Source organism: Dendropsophus ebraccatus, unplaced genomic scaffold (assembly GCF_027789765.1).
Source record: "Dendropsophus ebraccatus isolate aDenEbr1 unplaced genomic scaffold, aDenEbr1.pat pat_scaffold_853_ctg1, whole genome shotgun sequence".
NCBI lineage: Eukaryota > Metazoa > Chordata > Amphibia > Anura > Hylidae > Dendropsophus > Dendropsophus ebraccatus.
In genome coordinates this window covers 26,199-43,045 of record NW_027210453.1, presented here as the reverse complement: position 1 = coordinate 43,045, position 16,847 = coordinate 26,199, and the positions used below count along the sequence as shown (strand labels likewise).

The 16,847-nt window shown below is 43.4% G+C and overlaps 1 protein-coding gene across 1 annotated transcript in view; it reads right to left on the bottom strand.

The window, feature by feature from the left end:
• The window catches only part of LOC138780803 (dystrophin-related protein 2-like), a 32,219-nt gene that overhangs the window by 1,675 nt on the left and 13,697 nt on the right, over nt 1-16,847 (bottom strand). Inside the window, exons 7-10 of the mRNA XM_069956725.1 lie at nt 13,728-13,806; nt 3,489-3,549; nt 523-584; nt 70-144 (exon numbers count right to left, since the gene is read on the bottom strand). Coding sequence (XP_069812826.1) covers nt 70-144; nt 523-584; nt 3,489-3,549; nt 13,728-13,806 — 277 coding nt within the window. The remainder of the gene's footprint in view (nt 1-69; nt 145-522; nt 585-3,488; nt 3,550-13,727; nt 13,807-16,847) is intronic.

Sequence of the window (16,847 nt, the reverse complement as noted above, 5' to 3'; positions counted from 1 at the left end):
GAACTTATACATTTAAAATATAGTTTGCATCACCCAAATGTACACAGTTTTAAAACTACTGATGCTTACATCTTAGAGCCTTTTGAACTCTACGCAGTTTCATTGCTGTTCGGTATGCAGAAAATTTGATGTTATTTAAATCTCCTGGAAAAAAAAGCAACAAAAAAAGGCAAATATATTATACAGAGTGTATTATAATTGTGTGTAGTTGTCCTTTAACGGTTTCTGGGCAAAGTGAACTGACTGGTGACACCCAGCACCCATGCCAATCAGCTATTCAGAGCCCGCAGTACACAGTAAACAGCCGATTGGAGCGGGTGGTGGGTTTCAGCACCGTGCTGATCAGTGACTGATGGCTGTGGTGACTGACGCCTTTGGATCAGTGCTGTGTTACTACCGCTATGTCTCTTGGTTGTATCTCCATCAACTTTTTTTTTTTTTTCAGAACTAACAAATGTATAGGATTGTGTATACCAAAAAACACAAACTGAGGAGGAAGTTAACAAAAGAACAATTTCTCACCAAGTGCCTGATATAGCTCTGTCATTTTTGGATGATCCCAGCAAGTTGTTTGTGCTTGGTGACTATATGAACAGAGAGACAATCAGCTAAAGACAAGCAATCATTAGCAATAAGGCACTAGACAAACACTGTATCCCATTATACCCTGGGAATGGGAGACTAAAAACAGAAAACAGAAAGTATAAGTATTAGTGTCTTGAATTGCTACTACAGGGGGCAAAGTATTGGCTTTCCAAGTTAAATATGCTAGCAAAGGGCCACTTTTACTGCCTTGTTCACAAATGTGAAGGGGAGGTCGTAGAGTATTTGAGGGGAAGTCAAGGACAATACATGCTGTCCAGTTGACACTGTCCATGTAGGGAAACTCTCCGGCCACAGCTGTAGCACCAATTCAGGCCCCAAGGGAACCCAGGCAGTCCTAGTAACTTCAGTTTTTCTCTCCATACACAAATAATGCCCAGGGAACAAGAATGGGCAGGGTATGTTTAGGTTTGTTACTGTGAACACTCAAGCAAGTAAGGCTACTCCAAACATTCCGTAAATAACAGAAACTGTGGACTGTGAACACGAGACCTTGTGACATCATGTATCATTATTATGCCAGGAGCACTAAAATGCTTAAATCGTCGCAGAACTGCACTGATAAAGCTGTGCAGCTGTGTCAGTACAGTCCCACAAAGATTTAAGCACTTTTAGCACTTCTGCCATCTTAATGACACGTTATACCAGGAGATCTCTGATTCTGTTGGGCAACTTCACGGTCTGGAATGGGTGAATGTGGTCTAAAGGATGAAACACACTTTTCAACACTTTAAGCAATATCAGTGTACTACTTTGAATTTGTACAATTTTAGAGCAAACTCAAGGAGATTTGAGCACTAAAGTAACTTTATCCAGTTAAAGACACAATCATTGTCCAGTCATTTGTCCAGTTCACAATCATTGTTAGAAAAGGCTAGGTGATACAAATTTCAACATTTTATGAATACCCCAACTCCTCTAACCTTATCCCAAAAAAGTAAACATGGCTTCTTCTAAGCAGCTGCCTATTGTAATTAAATGGCAGATAACAGGAACAGTGGAGTTAGGAGAAAGTCTGGAAGACCAAGAAAACTTTTAGAGCCAGCTGCTCATAGGATTACTAAAAAGGCAAATCCGACCCACTTGACTGCCAAAGACCTTCAAGAAGATCTCTGCTAGGTGGCCACACAGGCTCTCCTAACAAATGCTAATTGATCGGTGCTCATTATCAAAGTGGTGTCAAAGTGTGTAAAGGTCCATAGCCCTGGTCATACCCAATTTTTAACTTAAAGGGTTATTCTCATATGTTAAAGTGTTTTAACTGATGTAAAAGTAATTAGCAAGATTGCCTACTTTCGCTGTCATGCCTTGTACTCTATAACAACCTAGCCCTTTGCCTAGGTCAGTGATTTTCAACCAGTGTGTCGCGGCACACTAGTGTGCAGCGACACATGGTCGGGTGTGCTGCGGGAAAAGCTCCCCAAACTATGGTGCCCCTGCAGATCGCCCCGCTGCTGCTGTCCGCCTCACCTACTTGCCGCCTGTAGCGCCTGGACGTGCTCCTCCTATCCAATCAGCAGGGACCGGGAGCATGGTGCGCTGTGGCAGGCCGTGATGCGAGCACCACGCTCCCGGTCTCCGCTGATTGGAGGAGCACGTCCGGGCCCTACGGGCGGCCAGTAGGTGAGGCGGACAGCAGCGGCAATCATTTTAGAGGAGGTGAGGAGGAAGTAGGGGAGAGAAACCTGGGGATGGGGGAGAGAAACAGGAGAAAACAATGGGGGAGAGAAGCATGGGGGAAAAACAGGGGGGGGAGACAGGGAGAGAAGCAGGGGGGGAGAGAAACCTGGGGATGGGGGAGAAACAGGGGAGAGAAGCAGGGGGGAGAAAAACATGGGGATGGGGGAGGGAAACAGCGGAGAGAAGCAGGTGGGAGAGAAGTATGGTGGAGAGAAGCAGGGGGGAGAGAAGTTTGGTGGAGAGAAGCAGGGGGGAGAGAAGTATGGTGGAGAGAAGCACAGGAGAGAAGCATGGGGGAGAGAAGCACAGGAGAGAAGCATGGGGGAGAGAAGCACAGGAGAGAAGTATGGTGGAGAGAAGCACAGGAGAGAAGCAGGGGGGAGAAGTATGGTGGAGAGAAGCACAGCAGGAGAGAAGCACAGGGGGGAGAAGAAAACAGGCCCAGGTTTCACATTGAGTGAGTATAAATACGTTTAGAATCTATATTATTAACTATATGTATAATATGTACTGTTTTAGTGTCATTTTGTGCCATTTTGGTTGGTGGTTTGCCCCGGGATTTTTTAAGTATAAAAAGTGTGCCGAGGCTAAAAAAAGGTTGAAAATCACTGGCCTAGGTTACCGACAACCAATCTTTGCTCTGTGAGCATTGGCCATGCTGCCAGTCCCTCTGATCAGCATGCCATTCATTTTTAAAGCCTGGATATGCCCACCAATGTAGCCACAATCCCTTTTTGTACATTCTTCTTCGCAGACTGTGCTGTGTTTTCATCCTAAGGCTATGTTCACACATAGCATTTCTGTCAGTATTTTGGTTAGTCTTTTCCCCACCAAACCAGGAATGTGTTGAAAACACAGAAACTGAGCACAAAAATCTTTTTATTATAATTTTGCCCTGTCGGTTCCAGATTTTGGTCTGAAACATACTGACCAAAAGACTGACTGAAATATTAAGTGTGAACGTAGTCTAAAAAAGCACTAATTTCCAGGATGGGAGGGCCATGTGGATTGTGGAAAAGACTGAAAAGGCTAACAAGGAGGAATGGCCTGGCAAAGGATGAAAAAATATTTCTATTAACTATTTATTAATAAGTTGCATATAATAATTTTTACAACTATTTGTTGTAATACACATGCAATCATACACCAGAGAAATATAAGAGACAATAAGGCTACAACTTAAGCAGGACATTCTAGTTACTTACTTGATATAATAGGGAACCTTGTTGGGTGATATTGCTCTCTCCCAGGGCACTTGGACAGAAGCTAGAATATTAAAATGTGATTAATCTTTTATACTAAAATTTCAAAGTTAGTTATCTTTTACAAATGTCTAAAATACACCCTGACCCCCATCCAATATGAGTGCAGATCTAGGAGACCACAACTAGTTTATTGAGCTTATTAAACATCTTCATATTGGGTAAACAAGGCTGCTGGATTGTTAGTGTGGTCCTATAGTTCAGACATTGTTGGCTGCACCTGCCCTATTACACAAGGTGATGTGCAGCTGACATATAATGATTTTTGAATATTGCACAGACATGTTTCTGACCCTATTCCCCAAAACACCCCAAACAAACCTTAATCTATTACTGATTTACAAAATCCTATAAAGAAATCTGTCATGAGGATACAAGCAGTGCATGCCAGGGGCGATTCTTTGCAGTATTCATTTAGAAGCAGACATAGAAATCTGTGATCATTCCACAAAGCTCTGAATATTTTAGAGCTGGGGTGTCAAACTTAAAACCTTAGTGGGCCAAAATTAAAAACTTGGACTAAGTCGTGGGCCGACCATGATATTTATAAAAAAAATCGTGTATAATTGTCCAGTTAACCCCCCCCCCCAGCATCCCCCATGTGTCCAGTTAACCCCTTGCATCTCACATGTGTCCAGTTAACCCCCCAGATCTCCCATGTGTCCGGGTAATCCCCAGTTTCCCCCATGTGTCCAGTTAACCCCCAGCATCCCCATGTGTCTAGTTAACCCCCCTACCAGTATCCCCATGTGTCCCGTTAACCCCTCTCCCAGCATCCCCCATGTGTCCAGTTAAACCCCCCAGCATCCCCCATGTGTACATAACAACGTCACCTGCTGCTGTCACTGCTGTTGTGTGGCTCTGGTGGCTGAGGGAAGGAGCTGAGTGTGTGGTGGTCGGCCGGTGGCTGAGGGAAGGAGGAGAGTCCTGAGGGGGAGAACGCCAGAGGCAGTGCACACAGTCCCCCCAAGGCCCCACACAACATAATTACCTGTCCTGGACTCCAGCACTCCTGACAGTTACGGCCACAACCCTGGAATGGTGAGTTGTGCAGTACAATTACGCGACTTACTGGGAGGCGGGTTCAGTTCAGGACATATCCAATGGCAGCATAGGATAGATCCAATGGCAGCCAATAGATCTTTGCTTACACATTCTTAACGGGCCCAATAATAAACTTCGGCGGCCCAGCTGTATTATAATCACAGATTTCCTAGGCGGGCCAAAAAAAATGGCTCTGCGGACAACAGGCCAGAGTTTGACATGTCTGTTTTAGAGGATAAATTGGTGTTGTGACAATCACTTTCTGTGCACTCCTATCATGTGCTATCATTTTGGATGGAAATTAAGTTATTATGTGTAAACTTTCATTCCTGGCCACAATTTTACCTGTATCAGGTATTTTTGAGCAGATTTTCCCTCTGCAATCTGATTTAGGTTAGACCAACTGTTAGGGGCAATCTTGCACAATTTTTGGCACACTTAAAGCAATGTCCACTTTTATAGCTAGGCCAGTCTCTTTGTATACCACTATGTCACCTTTTGTACTCATTGGAAAAATATCAAAAATAGTAAATGTGGCAGAAGATATATAAGATGGTTTTGGTGCAATTGTGCCAAAATTATGACACATTAGCAATAGGGCCAAAGTGTGTGAAGCGTAGGAACCCTGCTTAATAAAAGGTAAGTGAGGGGTGATGTTTTGTGAACTAGCAAAGCGTTTGAAAAAGGTCTCCAGGGTGAGCTTCCCATGTTTGCTTCTCTCATTTGAAGTTGCAGATTCAAAGCAAATCGAATCTGGGCAATGAAATCTGCGCCATAAAATCTGCTGCAGATCTGCTATAGATCCTGTACATGTGAATACACCCTTAGCTGGGTTCACACTACGTATATTTCAGTCAGTATTGTGGTCCTCATATTGCAACCAAAACCAGGAGTGGATTAAAAACACAGAAAGGCTCTGTTCACACAATGGTGAAATTGAGTGGATGGCCGCCATATAACAGTAAATACCTGCCATTATTTCAATACAACAGCCGTATTTTTAAAATACCAGCAAATATTTGCCATTAAATGACGGCCATCCACTCAATTTCAACATTGTGTGAACAGAGCCTTTCTGTGTTTTCAATCCACTCCTGGTTTTGGTTGCAATATGAGGACCACAATACTGACTGAAAGATACGTAGTGTGAACCCAGCCTTAAGAGGAATTTTCAACTTTATGTTGTATTTGACGGCCTGATGGTGCATTTATTTTTGCGATTTTTATTTTCGTGAAAACGATCACATTTGAGAGATAATCGGCTCCTGGAAACACAGTGAACGCTCAAGCGACGAGCAAGAAATCGTATATTGTGATCTTTCAACATGTTCTCAAATCATTGTTGGTTTTTCACCGATTCACCCTATGTGTGAGACAGGATTAAGTGATCATAAAACGATTGTAATAACGATTTTTCCAAACCATTTATCATTCAGTCTAAACGCTGATCGTTATGAAAAAGACATAGTTAGTTACTTAGAAATTGTTATTCGTTCGATTAAGCGAATTATCACTCCGTATAAACGCAGCATGAGCTCTGTTGTAAACGAGCACTAATCTCCTAGATCGATAATTGTGCAACTAGGGCTGCACAAATAGACACTAAACTGTGCAAGCCCCGTGTTATTCATCCATTAGCCGCACATATCTTATTACATGGGAAAATGTGCAGCTGAAAGCAGATTTTTTTTTTTACATATCTGAAGTAAGAAATGAGTCATGGGGGATGAGGAAGAGGAGGAGCTAGGTGTGTTCCTCTGCTCACCTGCCACGCTTGCATGAGAGCTCCCAGGGCTGAATGACTGCTGGGCCAGGTGCCATGAATTGCTGAAGCCGGAATAGGCCGAGCGCTGCTGATGAGGAGTGTGGGGGAGACGGAGTGCCGTGGTGGACTAAGCCAGGAGAGTCGGCCAGACGCTGAAGACTGCGGCCCCCGCAGTGAGAGGGCGGGAGGGCCGCGAGGTGCCGGAGAGCGCCTCTGTCACCCGAGGCAGTGGTGAGAGAGCTGCAGAGGGTGACTGGCGATTTCCCCAAACTGATTTGAGAGTGGGGTTGTTCCTGCAGTGAGAGAGCGGGAGCGACTCACGCCGTGAGGGGGTGGTCTCCGGCCGGACGAAGGGCTGCGGAGCAGCGGTGAGAGAGCTGCAGGCAGCCACGAGGCTGAAAGTCTGGCCTCAGCAGCGAGCGTGGAGGATCTTTGGCGGCTGGGAGACTCGGCTATCGGCCTCCCCCTCTCGGGCATATGAGGACATACGGCAGCGGCCTCGGCAGGAGGTGAAGACAGGTGATACCCTCTCAAGAGGGAATAACGGCTTCTTTTATCTGACCGTGTCTATCTAGTGAACTGTGTCGTTTTGCTGATTTTTTTTTATTATTATCTGGGTCAGAGCCATTTAAAATCTGTTTATGTGTTAAGTCCTGGGAGCAGCGGAGTTACAAGTTTATGCTATGTTTCCCATGCTACGTGGACTATGGCACTATGGTGCCTCACTTTGCTAAGTGAATTTCTCTCCCTCCCTCACCTGAGAGTTGATCCAACAGAACTTGTAGAACAGGAGCAATAACATAACCTCGCAGCCTATGTATTTGGTTTATGTACTGTGCTCTTTGTCATACTCTCTATGGTTGGCAAAAGAGAAGTTTCTTATCCTTACTGGATCCTGTGTTGCCTTCGTATACCTTGCTGGAAATATAAAGCCCATAACTTTCTTGTATAAGTGGGAACCAGAAGCTCGTGTTTGCTGAACCCTGGGTTGTAACTCAATATCCTGTTGAGGATATAAAGTGTAAGATTGACTTGCAGTTGAAGATCTGGACTGCATTGAACTAAGAAGGGGCTCCTCCCCCATAAAATGGTGGACTTCCCTATGTGCTTGGCCCGGGAGGGCGAAGAGATTTGAACGGTCATCTCTTTTCTGCTTAGTCGAGGGTGGATAGGCGGACTGATTTTTCTATATGATTGCATGACATATCTCTGTGTTCTTTACAGTTCTGGGGGAGGGAAAGTGGGGAATGCTGGTTGACGAAGATCTGGTCTGGGACTCTGGGCTCGTATCTATGTGTGTTACTGGAGACGAGAACAAGAGACCTAGGTGATCTGTGGGTACTGATTTAGTGGGGACTCTGGGGTCGGATCTTAGTGATTTACGGGACCCGACAACAAGAGACTCCAGATAGGGATTTATCAGAGGAATTTTTTTGGGGACTCTGTGGTCGGATCTTAGTGCTTTACTGGACCGAGAACAAGAGACTTCAAAACAAAGAGTTGTTTTTTGCCTGGTGGTTTTGAGTACTGCATTCGGATGGATAAAAGGGGAGGGAAAAAGGGAGGGGGTACCCCGGGGAAACCCAGTAACAAAATGGATAAGTTTCTCTCTCCTGGTCAGGGGGCAAGTAAAAGTAAAACTGTTATTACAAGGACAGCTGATGAGTCCGCTTCGGAAGAGATACCAGGAGGGGAGATGGAGGAGGTAGATCCTTCCTCGGTATTGGGAAGAATCTTGGGAGTAGTGACAAAGAGCAGCAGCACTTTGGAGGCACTGTCGGGACAAGTGGGAGCCCTACAGCATGATATTGCCCTTATCAGAGAAGATGTTAAGAAAATTAGGGATAGGTGTACGGAAGCTGAGTCTAGGATTAGTACAGCAGAGGATGACATAAATAAAATCAAACAGGAGGTGGCCTCATTACTGGTCAGTAATAAAGCACTGAAGGAGAAGGTGGTGGATTTGGAGAATAGATCCCGCAGGGCCAATTTGAGGATAATAGGCATCCCAGAGGGGGAAGAGAGAGAAGGTGCATGTGAACTTATGGAAAATTGGTTGAAGAAACAATTTGCGGGTGGTCTCTCTTCCCTCTTTGCGGTGGAGAGGGCGCACAGGATTCCAGGTAGGGTTATTGTGGGTAACAACCCGAGAGCCATGATTGTTAAAGTGTCACTATCTAAGGATAGAGATGTGATTTTGAGGAAGGCAAGGCAAATGGAGGATTTGCGTTATAACAATGCTAAGGTTGTTATTTTTCCAGACTTCGCGGTAGAGACACAGAGAGCTAGGGCCCAGTATTTTGAGGTTAAAAAATCGTTGAGATCCAGAGGTATTAAATACTCCCTGTTTTTCCATCTAGACTCAGAGTGGAATGGGAGGGGAAGGTTTTGTTTTTTCAGTCGGCGGAGGAAGCAAGAAAATGGATGGATACGCAGGGGATAAATTAATGAGGGAGTATGAAGCTCCCATAATATGAACTGTTTTTTATTCTAGTGTTTTTCTTTCCCCATATTTATATAAGTGGGATAGGTAGCAAGTGTGGCGGGTGGGGAAAACTCGGGTGTAGGACACACTGTGTTTTGCAGTGGGTTATGGGGGGTAGAGGTGGGTGGGATGGGGGGGGGGAGAGGGGGGGGGGGGGAGAGGGGGGGGGAGGGGAGGGTGGGTCCAGCCCGGGACGGGAGAGAGATAGGAGGTTTTTTTTTTTTTTTTTTTTTTCTTTTTTTTTTTTTTTTTTTTTTTTCTTTTTTTTTGGCTGTGGAGACGCAATTTTGGCTGAGTAGGTGTTATGGTCAATATAGTTAGTTGGAATGTGAGAGGTTTGGGTGAAAGGCTTAAAAGGTTTGCTGTGTTTGATCAAGTTAATAAACATCTGCCGGCAATAGTTGGGCTGTTGGAAACCCATTTAACTTCAGAATCGGTGGTGGGTATCTCTAGGGGCTGGGTAGCCTCGTCATTTCACTCTTTTGGTTCCTCCTTTTCTGCAGGAGTGTCAGTTCTGATTCACCGTAGAATAGACCATAAAATCTTTGTGTCACAGACGGACAATAGGGGAAGATATGTATTTTTGTATGGTTGCATAGAGGGTTCTAATATAATTTGGCTTTTGTGTACATCCCTCCCCCGTTCTCCAGGGACATATTGGAGGATTTGCTGCGTTTCGCGGCAAATAAGGAATATAGGGGCTTTATGTCTCGGGGGATTTTAACTGTACTATGTCCTTGGAGGACAGGAGATCGGATGTCAGAAAGCTAGTCAATAGAAGCTCTCCATTGGAGAGGTTTGTGGATGAAGTGGGATGGCTAGATGTATGGAGGTGTCATAATCCAACAAGGAAAGCATTCTCTTGTTTTAGTTCCTCATACAGTTCGGCTTCTAGAATAGATATGGTATTCAGTGATTGGGGGGGTTTAGATTAGTTACTAAGGTTACATATGCTTCAAAAAACATATCTGATCACACTCCGGTGATATGGGGTCTGAAATTATGTGGGGCAAATGAGCATTTGGATAGACCCTTTAAACTTAACCCTCATTGGCTTAATATTCTGGGAAAGGAGGATGAGGAAATTGACAGAGAAATAGAGGGCTTTATGCTGTCTAATAGGGGAACAGCAAGTATCCAGGTGTTGGGATGCCTTGGCATCTAAAGGCATTTATAGAGGGTGTTATTTTAAAAAGATCCTGATTAAAAAGAGAGAATTTAAAGATAGGGAAAGGAAGCATGTACAGGAGGTTGAGAAGAAAAGTCGAGATTATGAGATAAGGGCGGATGAAGGATCACTTAGAGAATTAAAGATAGCCCAAGAGGAATATGCTAGGTTTGTGAAAGATAGAGCTTATAATAAAATGTTATTTTCTGACTATAGGAGATTTAGGGATGGGAGTAGACCAGGCCAACTTTTGTCTAATATAATTAAGAATCAGACACAGAACAGTAATATCTTTTCCATTAGGGGAGAAAATGGTAGGTTAGCCACTGATCAGAATGCCATAGAAACAGCTTTGTGAATTTCTATACTAAATTGTACTCCTCTTCTTCCCCAGACCTATCCAAATCAGATATGTTATTGTTTGATCGCATTTCCTTGCCTAGAGTAACAGAAATGCAGAGAGAAGTAATGGACTCACACACTCTCTCTGGCAGAGTTGGAGGCAACTTTGGCCTCTGTAGCTGGAAATACGGCTCCGGGGGCAGACGGATTACCGTATGAATTTTATAGAAGACATGCTAAGGTGGTGCTTCCGATTCTGCTAGAGGTGTTGAATCAGTCTATTTGGGACGGGGGACTTCCGGGATCTATGGAGGAGGCGGTTATTGTGCTTATAGGAAAGAGGGGGAAGGACCATCTTGAGATGGGGAACTACCGGCCAATCTCTCTGTTGAATATAGATTTTAAATTGTTCTCTAAACTAATAGCTAGGAGGCTGTCAAAGGTTATTACGGCTTTGATTTCGGAAGATCAAAACGGCTTTATGCCAGGCCGTACAGTATTTAATAACATAAAGAGGATGTACTTGAATATGCAAATTCCAGCTGAGGGGGACAGAGCTGTTGTAGCATTGGATGCGTGTAAAGCATTCGATCAGGTAGAATGGGCATATTTATGGAAGACCCTCGAGCATTTTGGCTTTAGTGCTAAATTTATAAAATTGATTCAGGTGATGTATAGGCAGCCCTTGGGTAGACTCCTTATTAATGGTAGGGTGTCTCCACAATTTAGTATTCATAGAGGGACTAGACAAGGGTGCCCGTTGTCCCCTATGTTATTTGCTCTGTACATCGAGCCTTTGGCGGAATGGATAAGGTCTTGTGGTAAATTTAGGGGCTTCGGTTTGAGGAGAGATAAGGAAAAAATACTTATGTACGCGGACGACTTGCTCCTCTTTGTCGTCGACCCCGGTGTGAATCTTCCGGGCATAATAGAGGATTTTGGGGTGTTAGGTAATCTAATGGGGTTGTCGATAAACTGGACCAAGTCGTTCATTATGCCTTTGGATAGAGACCTAGGGGACGGCTTCTGTAATCTGAAAGTCTGCAAGATGGGGGAGGGTCTTGAGTATTTAGGGGTACTGGCGGCGGGGTGGATCCCTCTCATTTTTTGAAACATAATATTAAGCTCTGGTAGAAAGAATAGAGAAGAAGGTGGCGGTGTGGTCTAGTCTCCCTATATCGATGTCGGCGAGGATGGCGCTTATCAAGATGGTCCTTCTCCCTCAGATAAATTTTTTTCTGGCCGCCTCACCAATTTGGATACCTACTAAGTGGTTTAGGAAGATTGAGATATTGCTTAACAGACTGATTTGGGGAAGAAAGAGGGTAAGGCTTCGGTATGGTCGGTTCTGCCCTAGGATGGATTGGGGCGGCTTTGCTCTCCCGGACTTCTTTTTATATTTTTTGGCTTTTCAGTTTGCCTATATTATTACCCATAAGGAGTCAAGTTGGTGTTTCTTAAATTGTATGAAAAATAGGGAACTGGGGATTTTTGAAATATTAGAGTCAGGTGGTTTACAGGTTTTCTCAAAGGGTGTAGATTTTTTTGGTACACTAACTCACAGGATTTGGCAGGAAATTAAGAAGGTTTGTAAGGTTAGAGGGAGCTTGGCATGTACGGAGCTGTGGAATAATATTAACTTCCCTGAATTTGAGGAACTTTCTAATCAGAAGTTTGGAAGGAGTTTGGACATAGTAAAGTACAGTTTTTCTTTGAGGGAGGTCTTCTCAGGAAATGGGAAGATCTCTTTATAGGTTATGTAGATACCTGGCAAAATAGATTTTTTTATGCACAATTAAAACACGCGGTTAATAGAACACGTAATAAAGAGAGTTTTTTTATTTTCTGTAATGAAGGAATGGAAAAAGTTATGGCTTTGACAAAAGGGAAGGGGCTTCCTTCACGGGTGTACACAATATTATTGGAAGAAAGATATGAATTAAGGGTGCCCGCCCTTAAGGCTAAATGGGAGAGGGTGTGTGGATCACTTTCAGAATCTAGATGGAAGGGTATGCTTAAGAGTGTTAATAATGTATCACAGAATCCTGAATACAAACTTATACAATTTAAAATATTGCACAGAGTTCATTATTCACCATTGTTTTTGCACAAGGTGGGAGTCCGGGAGAGCTCATGCTGTGATAGATGTGGAGAGGGGGAGGCAGATCTGACCCATATGTTCTGGCTATGTTCTAAGATTAAAGAATACTGGATAGGAGTAATGGAAGTTCTGGATAATAAAGGTATCTGTAAAGGGCAACTCACATTAGAGGTGGCAGTTTTGGGGGAAAAACCGGAATTACAGTTAGAGGGAAATCTTTTGGTTAAAGTATTGTTCTTGGCAAGATTGGTAATCTTGAGAAACTGGATAGGGAAGACGGGACCTTCAATAGAGGAGTGGATAAGTCAAGTGAATGTGATCAAAAGGTATGATTGGTGGGAGGCTAGGGGTATTAGGAGTAGAGAGGATAAGTGTAAGCGGTTGTGGAGGAAGTGGTGAATTTTTTTTTTTTTTTTTTTTTTTCCTCTTCCTTTGTCTCTCTCGTTCTGTGGCTGGTAGGGGGGGGGTTATGGGGGAGGGGAGGGTTTGTTTCTATGATATTACAATTATTTCTGATTGATGTATTGGGGTAAATAAGATTTGTATATGTGCGATTGTCCTGATTTTGGACGAGAGCTAAGGTGGTTTGTATTGTGAATTCTATTTATGTTAAATAAACTTTATAAAAATTAAAAAAAAAAAAAAAAAAAAGAAATGAGTCATGACGCTAGCTGATCACTGGCCCTGATACATGGAGCGGTATCTCCCTGATTGGGCAGATAATAAGCCTGTGCAATAGGGCCTTTAGACATTTAAGGGAAATTCACAGTAGTGTGTCAAGTTGCTTAACTAATCGCTAACTCCCAAGATACAGACCATATCATACATTTTTAGTCACCTGACCCCTTTACTCATACAAGTGAAGGGGGTCACGTTGCAACCCACAGGTGTGTGCATCGTCCGTGAGGGAGCTTGTGTGGAAAGTCCACGCAGTTTCATAATACTGGAGGTTCTAGTATCTGAGATAATGACCTTATTGAGAGCTCAGAAGCACATGTAATTTCAAGGGTATGGGCCACCACAAGATTATGTGGCCTAACTAAAGGAAAGGATTCCAGTAATTTTCAGATAGAAAGAATAAATTAAATAAGGTAAATTCTTGATGAAATTGTGGCATTTTGGTGTTGTAGCTTGTGGCCTACATTTTGTCCAACGACCCTATGATATTTACCATCTCTGAAAATAAAAGGGACATGTGTAGGTTTCATAATGTCTGATTTTACTAATAGTCTGTTGCTATTCACTTTAACATTTATGGAGAAAGTAGAGAAACTTACAAGATAAAAAATGTTGAGACTCGGGTCCAAAGTCACGGTGAGCATCCTGCAGCTGCCGGAGACGTTCCGTAACAGAAGTCTACAGAAGAATGTCTATGAATTCATTATATTTATGTGCACAAACATATTATTAAACAATCAACTTAGTATAGGCTGTCATACATACTTGTAAAAGAAAAAGGGGAACAGCACTTCATAGTGTGGATCAATGGCTACTCAGAGGGTGGGAGAACTCACAAGAAACTCTCACCTGGCTCGGTTGTGCAAAATAGGAGGCACAACACTCAATAATGCATGCAGGGTAATGGATCGCAGTTAATTCCATGGAATCACAAGGATCCTCAAATATAGAAACAACTCCTCCACTGCAATAGCAGATAAAAGTATAACCAAAGCATTGTCTTTTTAAAAAATTGTTATACTGGTCATCTGGTACCTTTTTGTTGAAACCTGTGATTTGCAGTGGAGGAGCTGTTCTTACATGTATACTTGTATATGTCAATACAATTAGTTGACTAAATAAAAATATTGGTACCATCAAGTTTGACAGGTGGCATATAAAGGCTCTCTTGGGTATAAAAAAAAATCTACAGCAAATCAATATTTGGTGTGACTACACTGACCTCACATCTTGATGTTGATGTGGGGACCATATGATCACTTTCAAGACTTTTTGTTCATTTGTACGCTAAAGATTTTAGGTGAAAGTTTTAAATGACATTGACTGTATCTTTGGGGTTGTTGTCCTGCTGCAGAAAAAATTTCGAGCCAGGTGTCTCCTTGATGGCACTACACGAAGAACAAAGCTTCTCAGCATTGAGAACACCATAAATTATGAGCAAATCCCAAGTCCTTCATCATTTGCTGAAATGTAGCCCCAAACCTGCAAGGAATCTCCACCATGCTTCAATATTGCCTGCAAGTGGCTTCTGTTACAGCCACACATTGCTTGTCTCTATTTCAATATCGAATGTGGGCTTTTGGCTGCAAATATTCTAAAATTGATTTCCAAACAGGCTTCTCCAAACAGTAAATGGGTGTACCTAGGTTTCTGCCAGTTCTAGCGGCTGCCATGTCACTAAGGGTGGAATTTAGCCCGTTCAGCCAATCAGTGACTGCAACGGTATCCTGCCCAGTCACTGACTGGCTGTGTGGGGCATTCATCAGTTGGGTCCTGACATAGCAGCAAAGGGGAGACTTGCAGGCTATCGGCAAGGTCCAGGAGCGGGTTCTCCGCTCCCAGAATCATATTGGTAGATGATGCTGTGAGGGAAGGAGGGGAGGGAGTTGGCTCCACTACAAGGCTACCACGTCCATGCTGTCCGTGAAACATGGAATGTGTGTAGAAGGCCTTATTTCTACTGTTACTTGCAGCTGTTATTTAGACCAGTGTTTTTCAATGATGGTTTATTTGCTTTATAGGGGTAGTGCGGCGGCAAGCAATTATTCACTAAATAACACACATTACAAAGTTATACAACAAGTATGTTTTGTTAGTAAATGGCCCCCTTCCCGGGTTTCCCCCCACCCACGCCACCCCCGGAAGTGTAGTGCTCTACACTCACCTGATCCGTGTCGACCCCCGTCCGCCATCTTGTGACAATGATGTCGTCCCTCGTGCCAGCCGCCCTCTGCAGCGTCATCAGCTGCTCAACCACGATTGGCTGAGCATAACTGTGCTCAGCCAATCACAGCTGAGCAGCTGATGACGCGGCAGAGGGCGGCTGGCAAATAAACCATCATTGAGAAACACTGGTCTAAATACACCCTATATCTGCCCCAGCCAATCCCTGCACTACTATTGTCTGCATTACCTTTAAGGAAGCCACATGCTCCACATAGGTCACTTGCATTATAGTGTTCCAAGTGAAAGTGTTTCTACTAAATGCTTCATTATATGTGTTTGAACTCTACCTGCCTTCTTGAATCCTTCTTTGCCTGACCCCCTTTACCCTACCTCAATATATAACCAGAGTGCTGACAATAAATGTTACTGCCTGCCTTCTAGCAGAAGAAGAGAAACCTATGATCCCCTTAGATGCTGCAGCCAAGTTGTGATTGTGGCATTTATGTGCTTTTTCTGTCACTCTTTATCGGCTCTGTGGTGACACAATTTCTGGCAGCAAGTGGCCTAATGAAAGGCCCCCAGGTATGCCATGTATTCGCGCCCACCCAGCTGTGCCTCTGGCAAGATCAGTTTGGTCACCTATCAGCATTATATTGACAGAATTATACCCTGCACTGTAGTAATAATGCAGTGTAATATATGAGCAATCCAAAGACTCCATTTCAAAGTACCCTTGTGGGACTAATAAAGAGTAAAACTATTTAAAATAAAATTAAAATAAATATATAAATAAATAAAATTCCTCAAATGCAAAAATTCTGTATTTTGTTAAACTGCCTCAGAATACAAAAAGAAAGTAATCAAATAGTTATATGTACACCAAAATAATGCAAAAAAACAACAAACAAAAAACAAGCATGTATTATAGGTATGTTGACAAAAGATGTTGCAAAAAAATAATGGCACTTGGGTGACAATTAAAAAAAATTGAGACAATTGCTTGGTCAAGGGGTAAAGAGCCCTTTATACATAGCCTGAATATCACTAATGAGTGTTCTTAGAAACATTAATTTAGCCAAAAATTGACTGAGGCACGCAAGCCTTCCCATAGAAGCACTGTGTGACAATTAGGCAGGCAGGATTCTGCGGCGGAGAGATTTACTGCGAAATTCCGCCGCTTTTGCTCAGTATGAACATACCCTAATACAGACTATTTGCAAAGTCGCTTTATTTTTAATTGTAGACATTAAAGGGGTACTCCGGGCTGTGGGGCTTTTTCGCCTATGACCGGGGAGGAGGTGGTTGAAGGCAACGGCGTCCTCTTACCTCCCCGGTTCCAACGCACTGTTCCAGTCCGCGCTGCCTGCCCACTTCCTGGTCTCTTACGTGGGTTTGAGACGTCCGCTCAGCCAGTCAGTGTCAGAGGCGGGATCCGGCCATAGGCGGAAAAGCCCCACAGCACCCCTTTAACTGTACCAAGAAGATGATGCATAAAAGGAGAAGTAAGCTTTTTTTTCTCTGATAGGATATATAATAAAGTTTCTTATATTCAC